The 20,571-nt window shown below is 42.5% G+C and overlaps 1 protein-coding gene and 1 long non-coding RNA gene across 3 annotated transcripts in view; one reads left to right on the top strand and one right to left on the bottom strand.

Moving 5' to 3' along the window:
• Positions 1 to 1,790, bottom strand: part of LOC122927564 — a 33,816-nt gene extending 32,026 nt beyond the window's left edge. Inside the window, exon 1 of the long non-coding RNA XR_006387808.1 lies at positions 1,694 to 1,790. This is a non-coding gene — a long non-coding RNA (uncharacterized LOC122927564). The remainder of the gene's footprint in view (positions 1 to 1,693) is intronic.
• The window catches only part of ZNF710 (zinc finger protein 710), an 80,745-nt gene extending 61,743 nt beyond the window's left edge, over positions 1 to 19,002 (top strand). The window contains exons 4-7 of one of the 2 annotated variants that reach the window (XM_044279508.1): positions 8,150 to 9,622; positions 13,304 to 13,495; positions 15,254 to 15,428; positions 17,570 to 19,002. In XM_044279508.1, the coding sequence (XP_044135443.1) occupies positions 8,168 to 9,622; positions 13,304 to 13,495; positions 15,254 to 15,428; positions 17,570 to 17,739 (1,992 nt within the window). In that variant the 5' untranslated portion in view covers positions 8,150 to 8,167 and the 3' untranslated portion in view covers positions 17,740 to 19,002. The remainder of the gene's footprint in view (positions 1 to 8,149; positions 9,623 to 13,303; positions 13,496 to 15,253; positions 15,429 to 17,569) is intronic. The other variant, XM_044279507.1, reaches the window with a different exon arrangement.
• Positions 19,003 to 20,571: the final 1,569 nt, after the last annotated feature.

Below are 20,571 nucleotides of genomic sequence, written 5' to 3'. Positions count from 1 at the left end.
ACAGATCGGCGGCACGATTATATGGGCCAATTATCGGGAATGTGTGTTATTATGAACATTTGTTCTTTGATAACTGTCCCAAAAATCATCCAGTTTAATAAGTCCTAAAAGGGGTTGTCCGAGTTAAGATTTTTTTTTTTATAGCACTGTAAATCTGATGGGCAGCAATATATAACTAAGCTAAGCAAGTTTTAGGTAACAAAAAATATATTTTCTAATTTCCCTGGTCCTATTCTGGCTCTTTGTTTACCTGCAATAACAACAATCTCTGCCCCTTCCCCGCTCTGCAAAGGGAGTGAATACAAGAGCTGCCCTGAATGACATGTCTGCCTGCTGGGAGACTCAGCAGTATGTTGTATGTGTAGGACTACAAGTCCCATCTGTACAATGACACTGCTGATACAGGATCTTCCCCCTACCTGTTCTTTTGCAGAACTCCTCTAGTCTGTCAGCTCCTGTGCCCAGCATTTGTCTCCTCACTGTCTGCAGCTACTCAGTAAAGCCTTCAGCCCTGAGTCTGTGCAGCTGAAGGGGTTAAGAATCCAGGGAGAGAGCAGACGGTAGTGAAGGGGAGCGTGGCCAGCACAGTGACATCTCCTGTACAAACACATCTGCTCTTTCAGGCTTGTGCAGGAATCATCATCAGAGCAGGGAGAGAAGCTGAAATCACAGGTCATGCGACCATTAGTGAAATCTGGGAAAGCAGCAACTGGAGATGAAGTAAATGAATTGTAAAGTCCTTTCATTTGCCTAGTTAGAAACATACAAAGAGCAAAAAAAAAACAAAAAACTCTGACAACCCCTTTAATAAGAGAAAAGAAATCTCTTCTGCAGTTATTGTATGAGAGGAATATTCTAGATTGTATTTCTATTATCTCAGTTTACAGAAGTAAACCATCCATGGTCCATTCAAGCAGATTAAGCATAAACACAAGGGAGGGAACGGTGAGGAGTACGCAAACCCATACGTGCTCATAAGACCATATATTGTAATGCCACATCAGTGTGTAACAACCTTTATGCAGGGGTATTATTATCCAGAGGATTAGTTCGGGTAGAATAGAAGAATGGCCAAATAAGTATTGCCTTGTATATGCACATAGACTTCGCCAAGCATTTGCTGATGTATGTTCTTTTGACAGGCTGTCATTATGGCCAGGAGAAGAAAGAAGCGGAGGCAGCTTTCACCCTGCCATGATACAAGGACATTATAGTGTTCACATTATAGCCACAATACCCAGACTTCCCGCATTTCTACTGAATTGGATCTTGATTTCCATAGGATCTATGGCAGTACATGTCTGGTTCAGTAGGGCTGCAGGAGGCCTGCGTATTGCAGTCATAATGCAAACTCTAAAACACACTCATATTATAAGCTTGTGAAAGTGCCAAAATTATTGCTTACAAAAAAAGCACAGAGACAAGAAAGAAAATGTATGAAAAAGTCTAACATCTCGTGATCATGGTTCCTTTAAGGTCTCTCTGCCTCTTGTGCTTCCATTGCGTCTTCTCTCTCTCTCTCTCTCTCTCTCACTCTCTCTCTTTTTCCTGCTTGCCTCTCTCTGTCTTTTCTCTTTTCCTGTCCTCCCTCCCTATGTGACAGTGTCCATTGTTTCTGCACTGGTCTCCTCCTCTGACATTTTTTTCTTTGTCTGGCTCATACACCCTCTTCCTATTTAACCCTTACTTTTACCTTGTGGAGACATGCCTTGTGGTCTTTGCAGATAAGGTTGGGTTTTGCCTTTTATTGTTCTGATAAAGTACTCATTGTGTCCGTTCCTGTAGTTTTCCTTGCAATCATTTCTTCATGTGCCCACTTCAAAAGCGCTTAATAAAAGGACACCTGTTGCCACCACCTAGTAATATGCAAACTATATAGGACACAACAGATACTATCATGAGGAAGTATGAGCCTCCAGTTTTCCTTGTTTCTAAGAAGAGCATTGCTAAATAATTTGATAAGCTTCCATTTGCCGGGGGCAGTTTTATGGTGAGGAGTACGCAAACTGCTGGAAGAATGATTACTTTATAAAAGTCGATAGACTCAATGGATTACAGTAGGTGTGGGTATGATGGCGATGTGTGAATAACAAAGGGGTCCTTTTGCTAATAGCAGTTAGGCTGGAGAAGTGTCCTTCTCTTGTCAGCTGGCAGCAGACTACAGGCTACTCTCCATCAAACTGTAGTTTGTCCTCCATTCACAGGTTACTCTCATCAGTCACAAAATTAAAACTATCTGCCTTTCCCCCAATGCTTTTTCTGCTTTCTCTGCATCGGTATGCACATAGGGGAAGTTTTATTTAACTTGTCTTTGTTGCCCATACCATTTCATTTCTTATAGTGCTCTTGATAAATTAGGTGCATCTCTGGCAGTCCGTGCCTCAGAAACGGAATTCTACGCCAGCCCAGAGCTGACATGTACTTCAGCTATAACTCACACCAGGTTATAGTAAATCCAGTGGGCTGTGCTAAGCTTCAAATATTGAAAATGATTGCACTCATATGGCGTGCACCATAATTTGCTACTTTTTTCCAGCACTATTGTGGAGTAAAGACACCCAGTGTGTAGTGAGGCTCCATCACATCACCCCCCCAAGGCAGCTCTGCAAGTGGTGGCAACCAGTCCTGCTCATATTCTAGGACAGGATGCTGGTGGCCATTGGCCATTTTAAATTATTTCTGAAAAAACCCTTTAACGAGTATTCTGAGTGTACATGATTGTAGCATAACGACAGGATATGTTGTCCAGCAAATAATATGTGGACAACTCCCATTCTGTTCAGGTCACCTACTGTTCCCACTCAGCTGCAGCATTGACCTGCCCCAGCTAGTGAATGGTTGAGTAGGCTATTGCAGTGTGTCGAGAGGGGATCAGCAGGCAATGTGGGCAGTGTCGGAACAGGAGTGGCAGGGGACTGATGAAGTGAACATGCTTTTTTTTATTTTTGTGCACCATTTTGAGACTGTTTGTTGGCAATCTGTTTATATATTATTGTTAAGGAACACTCACTTATCAGGGGGAGCCAATAAGTGAGGGTCCTAGAGGTTGGACTTACAACCTGATTCAAAATGGAGACATTTTCCATTGGATTCAATGCCCATCCTTAGCAGACCTAAACTTTCAGATAACATTTCATTGTAAGAGTGATAGCACTATACCTGACAATTATATGACCTGTATCTGCCATTTTTTCTTCTTTGTATGCTGCATCTTTGTGGGACTAGTCAACTACTATGCAAATAAGCAGTTAAGTGCACCAAGGGTGGCCCTCAGCCATTCTGTGCACCCTTGCTCCCCCTTCTTTCTCTGTCAGCTCCTCCCTCTCCTTGATTGACAGGGCCTGGCAAGATGACTTTGCAAGAACCTGGCCCTGTCATTGAAGAAGGAGATGGAGGGACTGGCAGAGGAAGCAGGAGGAGGAAGAGTACACAGAGAGGCTTCGACCTGCCCTTCGGGTCACTTAACTGCTCATTTACAAATGGCTTGAAAGTACTTTTTCTCCAGAATAACGCAGTCAATCACTAAAGTGAAAGATATCAATACATTCTTCTGAGTTAGGGCTCATGCCCACGAACGTTGCCCTGCCGTATTCACTTGAATGGATCCGCAAATCCAGACATGCGGTGCGTAACGGAACCACGGAACGGAAGCACTACAAAGTGCTTCCATGGGGTTCTATTCTGCGCTTACGTTCCGCAAAAAAGTAGTGCATGTGTGGACTATCTGATGCGGATCGCGGACCCCATTCAAGTGAATGGGTCTGCGATCCACATGCGGCTGCCCCACGGTTGTGCCCATGCATTACGGACCGCAATTTGCAGTCCGCAGCACGGGCACTGAGCGCTTACGCTTGTGGGCATGAGCCCTTAAATGTACAACCCCAGACAGTAGGCTGTGTCAGGAATGTAGAGTTTCTATGAAGACGTACTCTCTACTGTAATTGACGTGTGAGGATGAGGATCACAAGAGGTGTAACAATCTGTAAATCCTCATACTTCTCACCCAGTGACTAATAGCACAATGCCCTGCGAAGAAGCATCTGCTGGTTATATATTCCGATTTCTCTGCGATGCTACTGATGATACTCTGTCAGTGGATATGCCTGGGCTGTCTGACTTTCTGTAGTAGATCCAGTGGCTTTACTGATGTTGTAGGTTATATGCAGGCATCTGCTGTTTTTGCACCTAGCTGAAGATGCTTGAATGATCTGTGAACTGATTAAACTTTTATTTAGTCTCTGGATCCGCTGTCATCTTCCTCGCTGTCTCTGAGGTGCACTTGGATTAAAGCCCAGCATGGTGTGTGATCTTAATCCTTTCTACTCCGGAGCTTTTTTGCGGGACAAGTTGTAATTTCCAATGCAACCATTTAATATTGCATAGAGTGTAGTGGGAAGTGGGGAAAAAATTCCAAAGCTGGTAGAATTGAAAAAAAAAACTGCAATTTTGCCACAGTTTTACAGAGGTTTTTTTACGGCGTTCATTATGCAGTAAAACTGACTTGTGATCTTCATTCTCCAGGTCATTACGAATATGGCGATACCACATATATATACTTTTCCTTGCATTTTGATGCTGGGAAAAAAAAAAAACGTGGAAAACCTTTTTTTGTTGTTGTCATATTCTGGCCCCTATACTTTTTTTGTAGTTGTGCTGTATGAGGGCTCATTTTTTGCTGGCCGATGTGTACTTTATATTGATACGATTCTGGGACGTGTAAGGCTTTTTGATATAAAACATTTTTGTGGGTGGAGAAGCAACCAAAAAATGGAAAATTGGCCATTTTGACCCTTTTTTTCATTTCGCCTTTTTAATACTTTTATATTATATAAGGACCTTTGACGTCACCGCATTCACCACGTGGTGAGTGTGATTACGGCCATAGTGCTGAGAAACAGGGGAAGTCTCTCCCAATTATTAGATTACATACGGTATCTTTGTGGTGATGGCCACCGTTGATAGAGAGACCAGGGTGGTGGGATAGTCTTTTAAGTCCCCATGAATGCACACAACGCCAACCTTTCGGCCAGTGCCACCGCCAGAGTGTCCCCCACTTCCAGCTGGCACAGGTGGCTATTGTCTACAGTCTCTGAGGTACCTGTCGCACACCGCTTTCTGGCATACAATGAGTGGCGGTAGCCATAGTTGGTTTCCATGGGTTCACCCGATGGGGACAGTCAGTCCTTAGGTGTCCAGGCTTGTGACACTGCCAGCAAACCACAGGGGCTGGGTCTGCAGGGGATAAGTCCTTACAGGTTTGGCTAACACCGGCTGCCGAGTCTGGGTGGAGATTTCCGGGGGTTTGACTAACCCCATCCCACAAGAACCCCTCTGCAGATTTCTGGTGGCCTTGTAGCAATCCACCAGGTCGACCATCTTTAAGGCATTACCAGGAGACACCTGGCCGATCCAGTGCTGTAGAGGGTACGGCAAAGCCCTCCAAAACACAGCTGCCAACAGACGGTCCAGCATAGCAGTGGGGGTCAATATGTCAGGCTGCAGCCATGCTCTTACCGTAAAGAATCCTCTTCTATGTTTGTGTACAAACCTTCTTTCCTCCAGACGCAGACATGTCCCCACGTCACAGGTGACTATCTTTTGGCTAGCATAAAAAAAAATTCTGTGCAGCACATCTTTGTGTAAACAGGGATCTGCTGCCCAGGAACAATAATTCTCTATGGGGACAGGCAAGAAATCCATTTTATTTTTTTAATTCAAATAATATTTTTGGTTCACCATGGGTAGGGCCGCTCTGTTCCATGGACCATTGCTCTGCCAGTAAAGCCGTCTAGGCCTCTCCTTGTTTGATTGACAGTCCCGGAGGCTTCAGAACTGGTAATAATTGCAGTGCTATGCTCAGAGGATTGAATTTCACAAGATAGGTGTTATGTTTTTGGGGCATCTGCCCTACATGATATTGGAGGTGACGGAGTCCCTTTAACTGTTCAGTGCTATTTCCATCAAGCCAGTTTTGACATCCATGTTGATAGTCATTAGAACAGACATTTTCAAAGAAAATCTAACAGCTTTTGTTAAAGTGTATCACGTATGGGGGACCTCATTAGACTGATGCCAACCCCACGTTCTACAGTGTCATACTACCATCTAAAGCGTGTCCCTGGCAGTCATCTAGGATCATCTCTGCAATGCTGCATGCTTTCCTTACCGATCTCTTTTCCATTACACCAACTTTCTTCTTCTGGAGTTCAGTACTTAGTACAGTGTTAGCTTTCAATTAAAGCAGCTGTTAATATTCCTGTCCTGACTCACTGGAAATGAATATGTTCTAGAATTACTGTATGGAGGACCATGTATTCACCCATCTGTCATGTTTTGTGGGAAAGAGGAGAATCTGCGCTACTGCAGTTTTTTAATATAGGAAATCAAATGACCTGGAAGAAAAGGGAGGAATTCCTATTACCACAAGCAGTCTCTCCCAGGATTTGTGATGCCGCTGCTGCATTTTCAGAATCCATGTTCATTTTCTTTTACATAATATCTTATCTGATGTGTAGGCTTTAGTAACAAACCTTTAATTATTGTGTTTAGGCTACCCTGCCAAAATAACATATTTGTTCATTAAAAATCCAGGTTCAAGAGCACCTATCTGTTGGTAGGGTTGGTCTTGGTAATTAAAACAATACCTGTTATGTGAAAATTGGTTGCAGTGTTCCCGAGATTTTTTTTTAAAAAGATGGCTTCAGTGCATTGAGGGGTGGGGCCTAGCATCTCGGTGCACTTCAACTATCAAGTGCTAGCCAGACTCCTTAGTGCACCGAGGTGCTAGGCCCCACCTCACAATCTCTCTTTAGCAAAATATCCCCCCCCCCCCTTCAGGGTACACCAAAACCAATTTTCACAAGACCAGTATAATTTTAATCAGCAGGTTTAATAAGGCTGTTCCTGCTGACAGGTGCGCAAAGGAGGAACACAATTACTAATAATGAAAATACCACTAAGACACATGACTTATGTTAGTTCTTGGCTTTGTGCAATCTCTTTTTGTTAGAAAGATCTTCAAATGATAAGTTGGCCATAGAGTGTCCCACTGCGGGGTTATTCTAAAGGAGCAGAAGTGCTCCACTCCTCTGCATCGCCACTGCATGGTAAAAGAAACCTTACATGTGTGGAAATAGGGTATATGCTCTCTAATAGAGGAGCATACAGTGCTGGTGCTACCCTCTATATTACCTGTAAGGGCATATAATTATTAAAAACAGAGGTGAAGTCAGACAACACCTTAAAGACCAGGACATGGATATATATATATATTTTTTTTATCAGTATGTTAGAGGCTATATGGACACCTTTGACATTGAAAAATGATTTTTACATATTTTAGTGGTTAACTTGAATATAAAAGTTACACTTTAATTTTGTCATTCATATCCAGATCCCTCATTATTCAGTTAGCAACCTGATCCTAGTTTTAGACTCTTCTCATGTGGACATGCCCCTCCCAGTAATACTTGTTGGATCTGTGTGTCCAATATGCTGGTGTCACACTGCCTTGTGGTGCGTTCCTCCCTATCTACAGTCTGTGTGAGCCGCCCGCCTTGTATTGTCCCCCCTTTCCACTCTGCTGTTATCCCCAACATTGAAAGAAGGGAGGAGGAGAGCAGAGAGACAACAGGAGCAGAGCTCTGATGGATTTACGCCAAATTCAGCAGTATCAATTCTCATCTCGTAGCATTTGTAGATTAATGTTAACAATATATTTCATAATTTGGAAAATTAGGACAGAGTGCCATTTTATAATGTTAACCATATCCCAACGCTGACCCTGCATAGAGATGATGGGGCTTGTGGTTGAATACAGTACAAGTGTTACATGCCTGTTTATGCTGCCTCCAAGAAATGTTGTCTGTCTGTACACCAAGTAATGCTTCCCTATCTAATGTAAGGGAAAGTTGCACTTGTCATTCCCAAAAGTCTACTGTGATCTCAAGAAAGACTTGGGATAGGGTAGATATTGCAAACTTGCACTCCATCCTATTTCCAACTCTCACTGGTATTAGTTCATTATAATGTAGGGCATACGTAACAGTACCTCACGTGTGCATACAAATATACAGTACATTGCATGTGTAAAGAGAATTTTTTTATAGGTCTTCAGATAGTTTAATAAAAATATGTACTTTCTCCACAGGAAGGGCATGCCATTCTGATGGTATGTAATATGGATCGGTTCACTGACTTTGGCACCCAGACTGATGCCGTGGTGGTACTCTCTCTAGCACAGGCTGCTGTTCTGGGCCTTGTGTCAGATAATGAGCTTTTTGGAGCCACAATCAGCCCAAGTGGATTCTTCCCCGCTTCCAGGAGTGACTTTTCAGATAATGGACCTATCGAGGCAGAGCAGCCAGAAGGTGAAAACTACCTGAACACTGGAGGGAAAGTTGCAGCTGAACCACTAGAAGATGATGCCTTGGATTCAGAAAAACATCCAAAACGGAAGAAACGTCTTCCAGTCAAAGTGGTTCCGAAAATTAAATGTGAAAAACCTGAAGAGGAGGCAGATGCAGGGGAGATCTGCCAGGTTACAATAGGAGCCAAAAGTGAAGAAGATGAAAATGAGGAAAAGGTTTCACAAGATATTCAGGAGCACAATACTGTACCAAACACTTCTACGAAAATGATTGACCTTAATACATTCCATAAGAAGCCAAAGAGGTTTCGCCACTTTCGAGAAAGACCACGTCATGTGGACACTGAGTATCGACGCATTTTACCGCACCACATCCAAAACTCCTACCCTCTTCCACCTATGCCAATGATCCCTGGAAACTCCAGCTTGGACAGTATACAAAGGCAGTGTAGTTTTGGGCCTACCGTAATGCAGCCTAGTGACCTTAGCACCTCAATAGTTGGATCACCAAAAACTGAGGACAATGTGCAAAGCTTTATTTGGCCTGAACCTAACGAACATGAAACGGATATAGCTGAAACAGTTGAACGCAACAAAAAGGCTCAGTTGGATAGGTTGGATATAAATGTACAGATTGATGACTCTTATCTAGTAGAGGCTGGTGATCGTCAGAAACGGTGGCAATGCCGAATGTGTGAGAAATCCTATACCTCAAAGTACAACTTAGTCACACACATCCTGGGGCACAGTGGCATCAAACCCCATTCATGCCCACACTGCAACAAACTTTTCAAACAGCCAAGTCACTTACAAACTCACCTCCTTACACACCAAGGGACAAGACCACACAAGTGTGAGGTGTGCAACAAAGCATTTACACAGACCAGCCACCTGAAGAGACACATGTTACTCCACACAGATATCAAACCCTACAGCTGCCGCTTTTGTGGCCGGGGCTTTGCCTACCCCAGCGAACTCAAGGCCCACGAAGTAAAACATGAAAATGGTCGGTGCCACGTCTGTGTTGAATGTGGACTGGACTTTGCTACATTAACACAGTTGAAACGTCATATCTCCTCACACCAAGGACCCACCATGTACCAGTGTCTGGAGTGCAACAAGTCCTTCCACTATCGCAGTCAGCTACAGAACCATATGATGAAGCATCAGAATGTACGACCATTTGTCTGTAAAGAGTGTGGCATGGAATTCAGCCAAATCCATCATCTCAAGCAGCATTCACTTACGCACAAGGTATTTCATTCATACACCCACAATACTATTTATTGAAATATATATATATATATATGTATTTAGAGTGTTTTTCCGGTATTTGCTAGGTATTCCTATGCGTCAGGCCTTCACATATTGTTATGCTGCATTATATAAGAATATGGTGTAGGACCAACATCAGCAAACCAGAAGCTTGTGTTCGGCCCCTATTTGAAATCTAGTACATTTCCAAAGTTGTGATAAGGGGAACATCCATGAAATCTGCCATAAACATATATCCATTAGCCTTACCACACAGCATGTCTTATGTTATATTCCATAAATATTTAAAAATTGTCTGCTATTTTTCTCAGCCCATGTTTATAGAGAATTGGTTTGCATGGTATCTGTTGGCTAGCAACAAAAATTGTCTTACATGCATTCAGTTTTTGTTCTGTTTGATTGTGTATTTATCCTTTTTTTTTTTTTCTTGCTATCTGGCTCCCTCTAGTGTATAGTGAAGGTAAACCATTGACAAAATCTCCTAAAACCTGGAATGATTTTAGGGGAGAAGAAAGAATGGAGATAACTGAACTGCAACATGACTATCTAGTTTTGGATGGTGGTGTGCTTTAATTCCTTTCCCACCTTCTTTTCCTTCTTTCTGATACTTTACATTGGTCCAGGAATGTGGGCTGCTTTATGTAGGTTATCCAGGCTAGAGAGCTGGTGCCTAAAAAAACTAGAACTGTGGAAGAAAAGTATTTTTTTTTTATATAGTGGCTGTATAGGGTCAAAGAACATCAGCATTTTATACATTTTATTATTCTTGTAGCCTTACTATTGTGTTAGTCGTGTAAGGAACTGGAGAAAGTAAGCGGCCACTTTGTGTATATGTATAGAATTTCCAGTTTAGGTTATGTTTTGAGACTTGGCCGAGGATATTGTGGATTTGTGATCTGAACAGCCACTGAAAAAGGAGCCACAAACTATTAAAATATATGCTTCAAAAGAAACATTGGCCCACATACATTATGGTTGGTGTCTCAATTTTTTTTTGCGTAGAGCTTTTTAGCCACATTTATTATGCATATTCAGGAACAGAATAAGGGCTCATGCCCATGACCGTATGTATTTTGCGGTCCGCAAAAAATACGGATGACGTCCATATTTTGCAGAACGGAACTTAGCTGGCCCCTAAAAAAAAAAACTGTTCTGTCCTTGTCCGTTATGCAGACAATGAAAGAACATGTTCTATTTTTTATTTTATTTTTCTGCAGAACGGACCTGTGGATATACGGAAACGGAATGCACATGGAGTAACTTTAAACCCTGAACAGACGCGGAAAGAAAATACGGTTGTGTGCATGAGCCCTAAGGGTCCATTAACACGTCCACATGAATGAGCCACATCCGTTCCGCAATTTTTTTCCATACATTTCAATGGGACAAGCATTTGTATCATACTGCCGTCCACGTGTGGTCCGCAAAATGCGGAACGCACATGGCCATAGACATAAGAGAATATCATCCAAACCCGCAAATTTCAGCCTTCCAACTCCCCTCGACAGGTGATGTCAGTTACAAAGTATAAGACATATTGAATTTCCACGACTGATTATTTTGTTCTCAGAGGAGAGAGTTGCCGCCAGAGGAGATTTGTGGGGGCATAAGATAGAAGCAGGTTGATGGTTGAACAGCTGCACCATACTTTTTAGCCCATATTGTCTACTACAGGCAGCAGTCAATGGGCAAATGATCTTGCTGAGAATTTGCTTTCATGTGGACTAGCGACTATTGAACTAGGGACTTCTGTCAACGGCCGGCTAAAATGACCTTGTGATCTTAAAGATTGGTTCGTTTTTCATTTTTGCACTTTTATTTTTTCATTTTTCTTTCTTCCAGGAGCCATAACTTTTTACATTCTCCGTTCACATAGCCATATAAAGGGCTTATATTTTGCAGGACAAGTTGTATTTTTAATGGTAACATTTCACTTGCCATAGCTTGTTTCTGAAAATGGGGAAAAATTCTTTGTGGGGTGAAACTGAAAGAAAAAAAAAAAATGCAATTCTGCCATGTTTCTTTGAGTTTTGTGTTTACAGTTTTCATTGTCTGCTAAAAGTGATATGACAGCCTTAGGGTGGGTTCGCACTAGCGTTATGGCATTCCTTTATAGGTTCTGTTTATAACGGAATGCAGAACGAAAGCCTTTAAGAGGCATTCCGCTTTTCTCCATCCTAATAGAAGTCTATGTCAATAGACTTCTATTATATTCTGTTCTAAACGGAGCCTATAACGGAATGTCATAGCGCTTTTTCATCTACAGACCTATGAAAGGTCTAATTTTTTGCGGGTGAGCTGTAGTTTTCATTGGTATTTTAGGGTGAATATTATTTTTTGATCACTCTTTATTGTTCTTCTTTGGGGGGTGTGGGGGTGGCATTATGAATAAAAACAGCACATAGACTATATTAAATTTTTTCCATCACTGGGTTTGCAGCACATGATAAATATTTTTGGGTTGCAGCAATACTAATAATGCTTATTTTGTTTAATTGGTTATGCTTAATGTGTAAAAGGGGTAAAGTTTTAGTATTTTTGTTTTTATATTTTTTAAAGATTTTTATTCTCTGTAGAATACTATTGCAGTCTATGGAATTTTGATTTGACTGCAGGGGCTCCAACCGGATGACAGAGGGAGCCCCGTCCCTTCATCTAGATGCCGTGGTCGCCACTGACCACAGTGTCTGAGCTGGTAAATGACTAGGATCGGAGTCTTCTCCAATCCTGATTCCTGCCATTGGGTGTTTGCTATATTATACAGCCAGCACTCATATATGGAGCAAGCTCAGCTCGTCAACCCGCTCTATACAACCCACTAACAAATATGGCATACATGTAATTGATTGTTCATCGGGAGAAATTTAGCCCCTTAACACAATCATTTTGGTTGAAAATGTCTGTTTCAATCAACTGTACACTAATGTTTATTGGCACCTTTACTTCCCTTTGAGAACACTTGCAGGTTTTGTGTACATTGGCATATGGGGGCAGGGTTGGACTGGCCAGTATGTCCAGTCTCTGAAGTCATAGTGGGCCACAAAGGTCCAGGAGAAAAAAAACATTTGAATCACTTACCGCAAAGTTCTATATCTACTGTATGATTCAAAACCTATTACACTTTATTGATGATATAGGGGGTTGGGCCCTGAGAATAATCTCCTCTGATGGGCCCAAGGAACCCCAGTCTGACACTGTATGGGGGAACGAGGAAGAATAGCTGTTGGCAAAATGAGCATTATGCCCACAGCTATGGAATGTGTATGGACAGCTCTAGTCATTCAAGCAGAAGCAGGACTTGGCTATAGTATGTCGGCCTTGTGTAGACGGACTCATTTACAGTCACAGCAAGCATTCTGCTGGTGCCAGTTATAAGCTGCTTTCACAGTCAGTGATGGTGAGCCAAGATGGGAGGCTACATAGAGATGAGGTATAAAACATGACCCTGGTTTTGGCTCACAATCACTGACCAATCACTGACCAAACACTGATGTGTGACCACTATCCAAAGAGACCTTTTACCGCTCCTTAATTTGGTCACCCTGCATTAAAACTGTAATAAATCAGAATCTGAGGCAGCACTTCTTCTTATCTTTCATTTATCATGACCCTAGATTAATGTCCCTAAAACTCTTAATCTGTATTCTTTATTTGTTCCAGGGAGTAAAGGAGTTTAAATGTGAGGTATGTGGGCGGGAATTCACTCTGCATGCCAACATGAAGCGCCACATGCTGATCCATGCCAGTGTTCGCCCATTCCAGTGCCATATCTGCTTTAAGACCTTTGTACAGAAGCAAACGCTGAAGACCCATATGATAGTGCACTCCCCCGTGAAGCCGTTCAAATGCAAGGTACAAGCCAGGCTGAGTTTTGGCCCATTGTAAACCAAGATCTGACAGTGGCACTGCTCAACGCTTCAGTGTGACCAGGGAAATTGCTTATGTCAGTTCTAACATTTTTTTTATATTTTGAAAGGATTTCTTCTTCAAAGCTGAGCAGTGTTTGTGTCACCTGGTCTTAGAATGTTCTAGAACTCCTCAGAGTTTTTCCCTACAAAACTTTGCCTGTTTTGCCTAAGGCTTCTTTCTCGGCAATATGGTCATGTGGTCAGCAGAACTTAGAAGAGCAATTATAAAGTAATATACAGGGCAGACTGTGTGTTCTTTCTACAGTTTGGGACCGATCTACATATTGGATGAGAATTCCTGCAGTCAGGGATTTTTTTTGCAGTTTTTTTGGAAGCTAAAACCAGGAGTGGATTCAAAATAGCGAAGTTGTATCATTCTTAAAGGGGTTATCAACTTTCTGAAACAGCCCCCCCCCCCCCCATGTGCCAGGCCCCTCACAGGTAACATACTTACCCCGCTCCCGATCCCCGTACTGCCGTTTCTCCCTGTACACAGATGGAAACATCCAGGTGTCGGGAGGATCAGCCAATGGCAGGTGGGGACGCTAAGGAGGCTATCCCGAAACCAGATATTTTCATCCATGCACAGGGAGAAGCGGCAGCGGTGGTGCGGGGGCCAGGAGCGTCGCTGAGAGCAGGGTAAGTATACTACATGTTATGGGCCCGGCGCATGGCAGGGCTGTTTCAGAAATTGGATAACCCCTTTAATACTGGCTTTAAAAACTGCATAAAATAATCTGCACGTGTGACTGTACCCAAAGGGGACATTCATGGTAGATAAAGTGTTTCTTGTTTTATCTAATGAAATGTGGTTGGAGGTCTTTTTAAAAATAAAATTGCAAAAATCTGACAAGCATTTAATTCAGAGTCTGTGCTGACCCTCAAATGTCTGCTGCAGATTTGTAGTTTGATTGCTGCATGTCCAATTGCAGATTAGCCCTTTTAAATGGGACTAATCCACGTGTGACACCCGCTGAAGTTTCTGCATGGAAACTGGACCAAGAAGGAACATACTCTTTCTTGATGCAGGTTTAAAATCCTTGCAGAAAAACCTGCACATATGAACAGCAGCAGGGGTTCCCACTCAAGAACAACGGGAGATGGAATAGACGCAAGTTTTCTTTGGATTTTAATGCAGAATACATGCCGAAATCCACATGGAAATTTGCTGTGTGAACAGTTCCTTAGGTGTTGTCAAACACTTTTTAGGTCCAAGAGCATCTTTGAACGGACCATTCTTTATTCCAGGCATGCTCAACCTGCGGCCCTCCAGCTGTTGCAAAACTACAACTCCCATCATGCCCAAGCAGCCTACAGCAGGGCATTGTGGGAGTTGTAGTTTTACAATAGCTGGAGGGCCCCAGGTTGAGCATGCCTGCTTTGTTCTAATACTTCAAATAGAACCTGTGATGGGAAATGGCTGCTCTTGGTTAGAATTTGCCCATTTGTCCCTCTGTTCCTAGAGTGTGGAAAGAACTGTTAGCAATTATATATCATGAAAAAGCCCCATCTCCATACAATATGCGATGCAGCAAGAGAGAAAAGACCCTGGCTATGTATGAAATGTATGGCTTCACTGTTTCCTCAGGATGTGCAGATTCATTGTAATGTGTCTCATTTTGCTTCCAATAAAGAGACCATTAGCATCAAATGCACGACATGTCCTGCACAGCTCATCTATTTGTATCGCTTTCTTTCCTAGGTTTGCGGAAAATCTTTCAACCGAATGTATAATTTGCTGGGTCACATGCACCTTCATGCAGGATACAAGCCCTTTAAATGCCCATATTGCTCCAGCAAGTTTAACCTGAAAGGCAACCTCAGTCGTCACATGAAGGTTAAACATGGGGTAATGGATATCAGTTTGGAAAGCCAAGGTTAGAATCCACATCATTTCTGTTAGTAAAACTAATTGTCAAGGAAAATGCTACTGGAAACTTAAAGGTGTTATCCAAAATCTATAATGCCCGTTCCCCGAACAGAGATTATACTTACCTGGCTCCCCGGCACCCATGTCATTCCTGGTTCCCGCGCGGCCACCGCTGCATCTCCCCGTCATGTGGATGGGGGGCAGCCAATAGCAGGCTGCGTGACGCTAGGGAGGCTCGTTCCCGTTGCGGCCTGCCATTGGCCAACACCCCCCCTCCCCTGGATGTTTTCATCCATGCGGCGGGGAGATGCATGCAGTGGCAGCCATCAGAAGGGACGTGGGTGCTGGGGAGCCAGGTAAGTACAACCTCTGTGAGGGGCCTGGGCATATAGGGGGGCATCTTGGATAACCCCTTTAAGAATAACTATCATTTATATTTTCCACAAATCCATAGCACAAGCCAAGAGAAAAAACTTTGTAATATGTTTTATTTATTTTATTCCGCAGCACTTTACAGACATTAGCATCCAACTGTCCCCAATAGGGCTCACAATCTAAGGTCCCTATCAGTATGTCTTTGGAGTGTGGGAGGAAACCAGAGTACCCAGAGGAAATCCACAGAAAGACAGGGAGAACATACAAACTCCATGCAAATGTTGTCTTTTGTTGGATTAGACCACTGAGCCATCGTGCTGCCCCTATTATTACATACAAATGCTTCTTTCACCACTTATCAGGATCCCCTCCTCCTCCATCCTGCATGTATGATGTCCTCTATGCGTGTGACAGAGATAGGAGAGCAGTATCTCCTCTTCTCTACATGTATAAGTGCTGTGTATGGTAAGCAGTCTCTGTCCATTCTGGTGCTGAGTGCAGGGACAAATTACAATTAGGGCTCATTCACACGACCATATGAATGGGTTCTCATCCGTTCCTCAATTTTGTGTAACGGGTGCGGACCCATTCATTTTAATGGGGTCACAAAAGATGCTGTCCGGATCCGTTGCTCTGTTCCATGGCCCCGCAAAAAAGATAGAACATGTCCCATTCTTGTCCACAATCGCAGACAAGAATAGGCATTTCTATAACGGCTGCCCGTTCCGTTCCGCAACACGGGCTGCAAAACGCTGTGCGGTCGTGTGAATGCGCCCTTAGAGGTAGAGCTTGTAGTGGGGAAAAACAAGTGATAAATGCAGGATACAAGTAATATACTGGTCACAAATAGTGTGATTCTTCATGTACACACAAGACTTTCACCCAGAATGACAGGTACATTAAAGGGGCCTTTACACAGGCTGACAATTGAACAGATCATCGCTAACCAGCATTACTAGTAACACTGGTTAGCGATGATCTGGCAGTGAAAATGCACTGCTGATTACCCGATGAACAAGCAAAACGTTCGTTTATCGGGTAATTGTATATTTTGTGCAGCACAAAAGAACGAGATCACTACTTCCATACTCTGGAGGAGCTCGGTGCATGTAAATGCATCGGTCTACTCTACTAGCGATTTAGCAGATTGTCGGGTAGGAAGCACTTTTTCCCGACAATCAGCTGATCAGGCATCCTCAAAATGCGGCCCTCCATCTGTTGCAAAACTACAACTCCCAGCATGCTCGAACAGCCTACAGCAGGGCATTGTGGGAGTTGTAGTTTTACAACAGCTGGAGGGCCGCAGTTTGAGGATGCCTGTGCTAGATGGTCACCCCGTGTAAAGGGACCATCACTCTTCCCCATACTGACTGTTTCCCGGCAGCAGATCGTGTTTACACTGCAGGATCTGCTACTGGGAAACAATGTCCTTCGCTCGTTCATCGGCGGTGCATTTACTCCGCTAGTAACACTTGTTAGCTATGATATGTTTAATTGTCGGCCCGTGTAAAGGACCCTTTATACACTTTCATGTAGTAATTATGTTTAGAAAGCACAAGAGATCTAAAACTAAACCACAGATATGTACATCTGATACCGCTGCTTTACGTCATCAATCTCCAGGGTCAGACACTATTGAGCAAGAGATTCATGCACAATTATTGAGACTGAGGAAGTGGGATTCAAGCCTTGGTCTTCAGCATATCTGTTAGTGCCATGATGACCAAGCCACCTCTACTTACTCCTATTCCATCACTTATTGTTCTTCTATAGATCCAATGATGAACCTTCCTGACCAAGAAGCCAATGATATGGAAAGCCAACAAGAAATGGATGACTTTGAAGAGAACTCATACAGTTATGGAGAAGTGGAGAATGCATCAGATGATCAGTCAATGGCTGAGCAAACAATGAAAGATATGGTCTATTACAATGTCTTATAGTTATAAGTCCATGTTCCAAGCCTGACAGATGAAATCCTTGAACTTAGTTAATTTTCTGAAATCCAGTTTTACTTCTTGTATCAAATTACAATTGAAACAACTATTTGTGCATCATTTATCGACTATGGCCTTATGGAGAAGCATGGATGTCTATAGGTACACATCAGCACATTGTTTCTCTAGCTCTGGTTTGGTTTGATCAAGATGGATAGAATGTCAGCAGGCATATTTCTAAGTTGGACTTTCATTATAGTAGGTCCTTTTATGGACCATGCACAGACTCTTATTTCTGTTTTTGTAGCTTGACCACTGGCGTTGTTAGAAGTTTGCTTTTGTCACATATTTTATGTTACTATGCTTTGCATCAGAAATGTAGTATCTATAATCTGGAATGAAACCTAATCTAGTGAATTTGTCCATGTAGCCCACTACCTTTCCTTCATGCTCAGAAGCAGATTGTCTTACACTGAGGGGCTTTTTAGAAACAGGACACTGAAAAAATAGCCCTTGATTTTATCAAAGAGACATGGAGCCTTGTTTTAGAATGTTTCTCACTGAGGGTTAAGACCTCTACAGATATTGCTTTGCCGTCCAGGTGCACATTGGTCCTTGCAAAGCAGTCTACTACTTTCCATGCTGCGTGGAACTGATTGTATACCTATTCACACTTGATATTTTGACAGTGAAAGGGAATTCGAGGAGACCTTGGTTCATGAAATGAGCTGTAGCAACATAAGTTGCCTTTCTACCTCTCCTGCTCTCCTCGACCCTACCTACAAAGAGACTGATCGCTACTGATCTGTATATTACACTGTACTGTATTTTTCAATGCACCACGGAAGACCATTTGATTGGTTCGGAAATAACTATTTAACTGTCTTAGTCTGCTTCTTATTACATTAGTAAGGAACTGTGAGAAATCCTTGGAACCCGATCATATATGTATGCCAGTTACGGACCACTTCCTAAATAGTTCACTTGTTTTTCTGTGATTGGGCCTTCCGGTAAGTCTAATTCTATAGGCCTCATTTAAAAGAAATTATTTTTTTCAAATTTGCATATTTTATATTCTAAATTATCAATATACAGTATAATTGTTTCTCTATGTTCTAGACATATGAGGAAAATAAAGTCAGTTTTCCTACATTTTCCCCGTGTCAATCATGTTATTAGGTCCATCCTTTGTCTCCTGCAGGTTATGTTCATTCTTGAATCTCAAGCCAACAATACAAATATTTTAGTGGGAAAATGAAGTATGTCACAACTATTACATTCTGTATTCGATATAAGCCAAACTCATCACCTCACAGGAAAAGATTGCACTTATTAGCTGTCTTGTAAGGGACTTTCCTTTCACCACACTGCTTTGTTTGCTGGGAAGGCCACTATTACACTAGTAGAAAGAAGGCTTGATCCACGTTTTAATTTTCTAGCTGATGATGAAAACTAAAGGGTTCCTGTTTTTACTTTTAGTAATGATGTAACCTAAAAATGAAAATTGGGAATCTTGGACGATTTCCATGTATTTAACCAAACTCGCATCAGTGTCAGGTAGCTTTTTGTAAAGCCATCTAATATTGGCAGGATTTGTGTATATCGTGAAGCTTCTAGTGTAAAGTGGAAGAATATTAACATTAGTTCAAATGATTTCACATCATGAAATGAGCAGTGGTGGAAGGGAAATGTTAGATCTTGCAACAGAATGAGAAGATTAAAGCTAGGTCTACACAACATTTTGTTGCACTAATGTCGCGTGACAATTTTTATAATGGCAGTCTATGGTGTCACACTGCAACATGCTGCGATGCAACAGTCGCAGAAAATCCATTTGAGATGGATTTTTCTGCGACTGTTGCATCGTAGTTGCAGCAGGTTGCATGCTGCAGTGCACACCATAGACTGCCATTATAAAAATTGTTGCGCTACAAATGTTGCCGTGTAGTTGTGCCCTGTCACACGACAAATGTCGTCGTGTAGACCTAGCCTTAAAGTGGACCTCTGGGTAAATTTTCCTAATTAGTAAACTACTAGGGTCATGTAACATTTTTTTAGGCAGCATACTGAGTGTCATAAGGCCAGGGTAGTATCCAGTACAGAATAGTAGGAGAGATTGAGTGCTGCAAATGGGTCACTTAGCGATAACAGTAGCAATGTTTTGCTGGTCCTGATCCAGGCTCACCATCAGCTTGATAAAGGACATTGTCAGAAAACAACATTGCTTACCGGTAATCGTTTTTCTCGATACCCATGACGGCACCCTGTGCGACTCAGGACCTCCCATCAGGACAGGAAACCTGAGAAGATAAAAAGGACACGCCTCCACCCAACACCAGTGGAAGAAATAAATTGTTCTCCGGAGAGAAGTAGCAAAGGGTTAAAGACACCCTTTTTTTTTTTTTTCTGCTTATATCTATATTACTTCATATAGACCTGGCAAAATCCCATATATATATATATATATATATATATCTGGGGAGGGAAATATTGGGTGCCGTCATGGGTATCGAGAAAAATGATTACCGGTAAGCAATGTTGTTTTCCCCTCACCCATGACGGCACCCTGTGCGAGATAAACTATAAGTAGAACCTAGGGGGGGGCAACAGCCTGAAGGACTTTTTCCCCCCAAAAAGCGTCAGAATGGAGCTGCAATCTGTAATGTTTAAGAAAGGTATGTGGGGAGCTCCAGGTAGCCGCCCTGCAAATCTGGGCTAAAGATACATCCGCTCTTTCAGCCCACGAGGTAGACACTGCCCTAGTAGAATGGGCCCCAAAACCTGAAGATGGGGGGAGACCCAGGGAAATATAAGCTCTAGCTATGGCCTTCTTCACCC

The sequence above is a fragment of the Bufo gargarizans genome, chromosome 2 (assembly GCF_014858855.1).
Source record: "Bufo gargarizans isolate SCDJY-AF-19 chromosome 2, ASM1485885v1, whole genome shotgun sequence".
NCBI classification, from domain to species: domain Eukaryota; kingdom Metazoa; phylum Chordata; class Amphibia; order Anura; family Bufonidae; genus Bufo; species Bufo gargarizans.
This window is presented reverse-complemented; position numbering and strand designations above follow the sequence as displayed.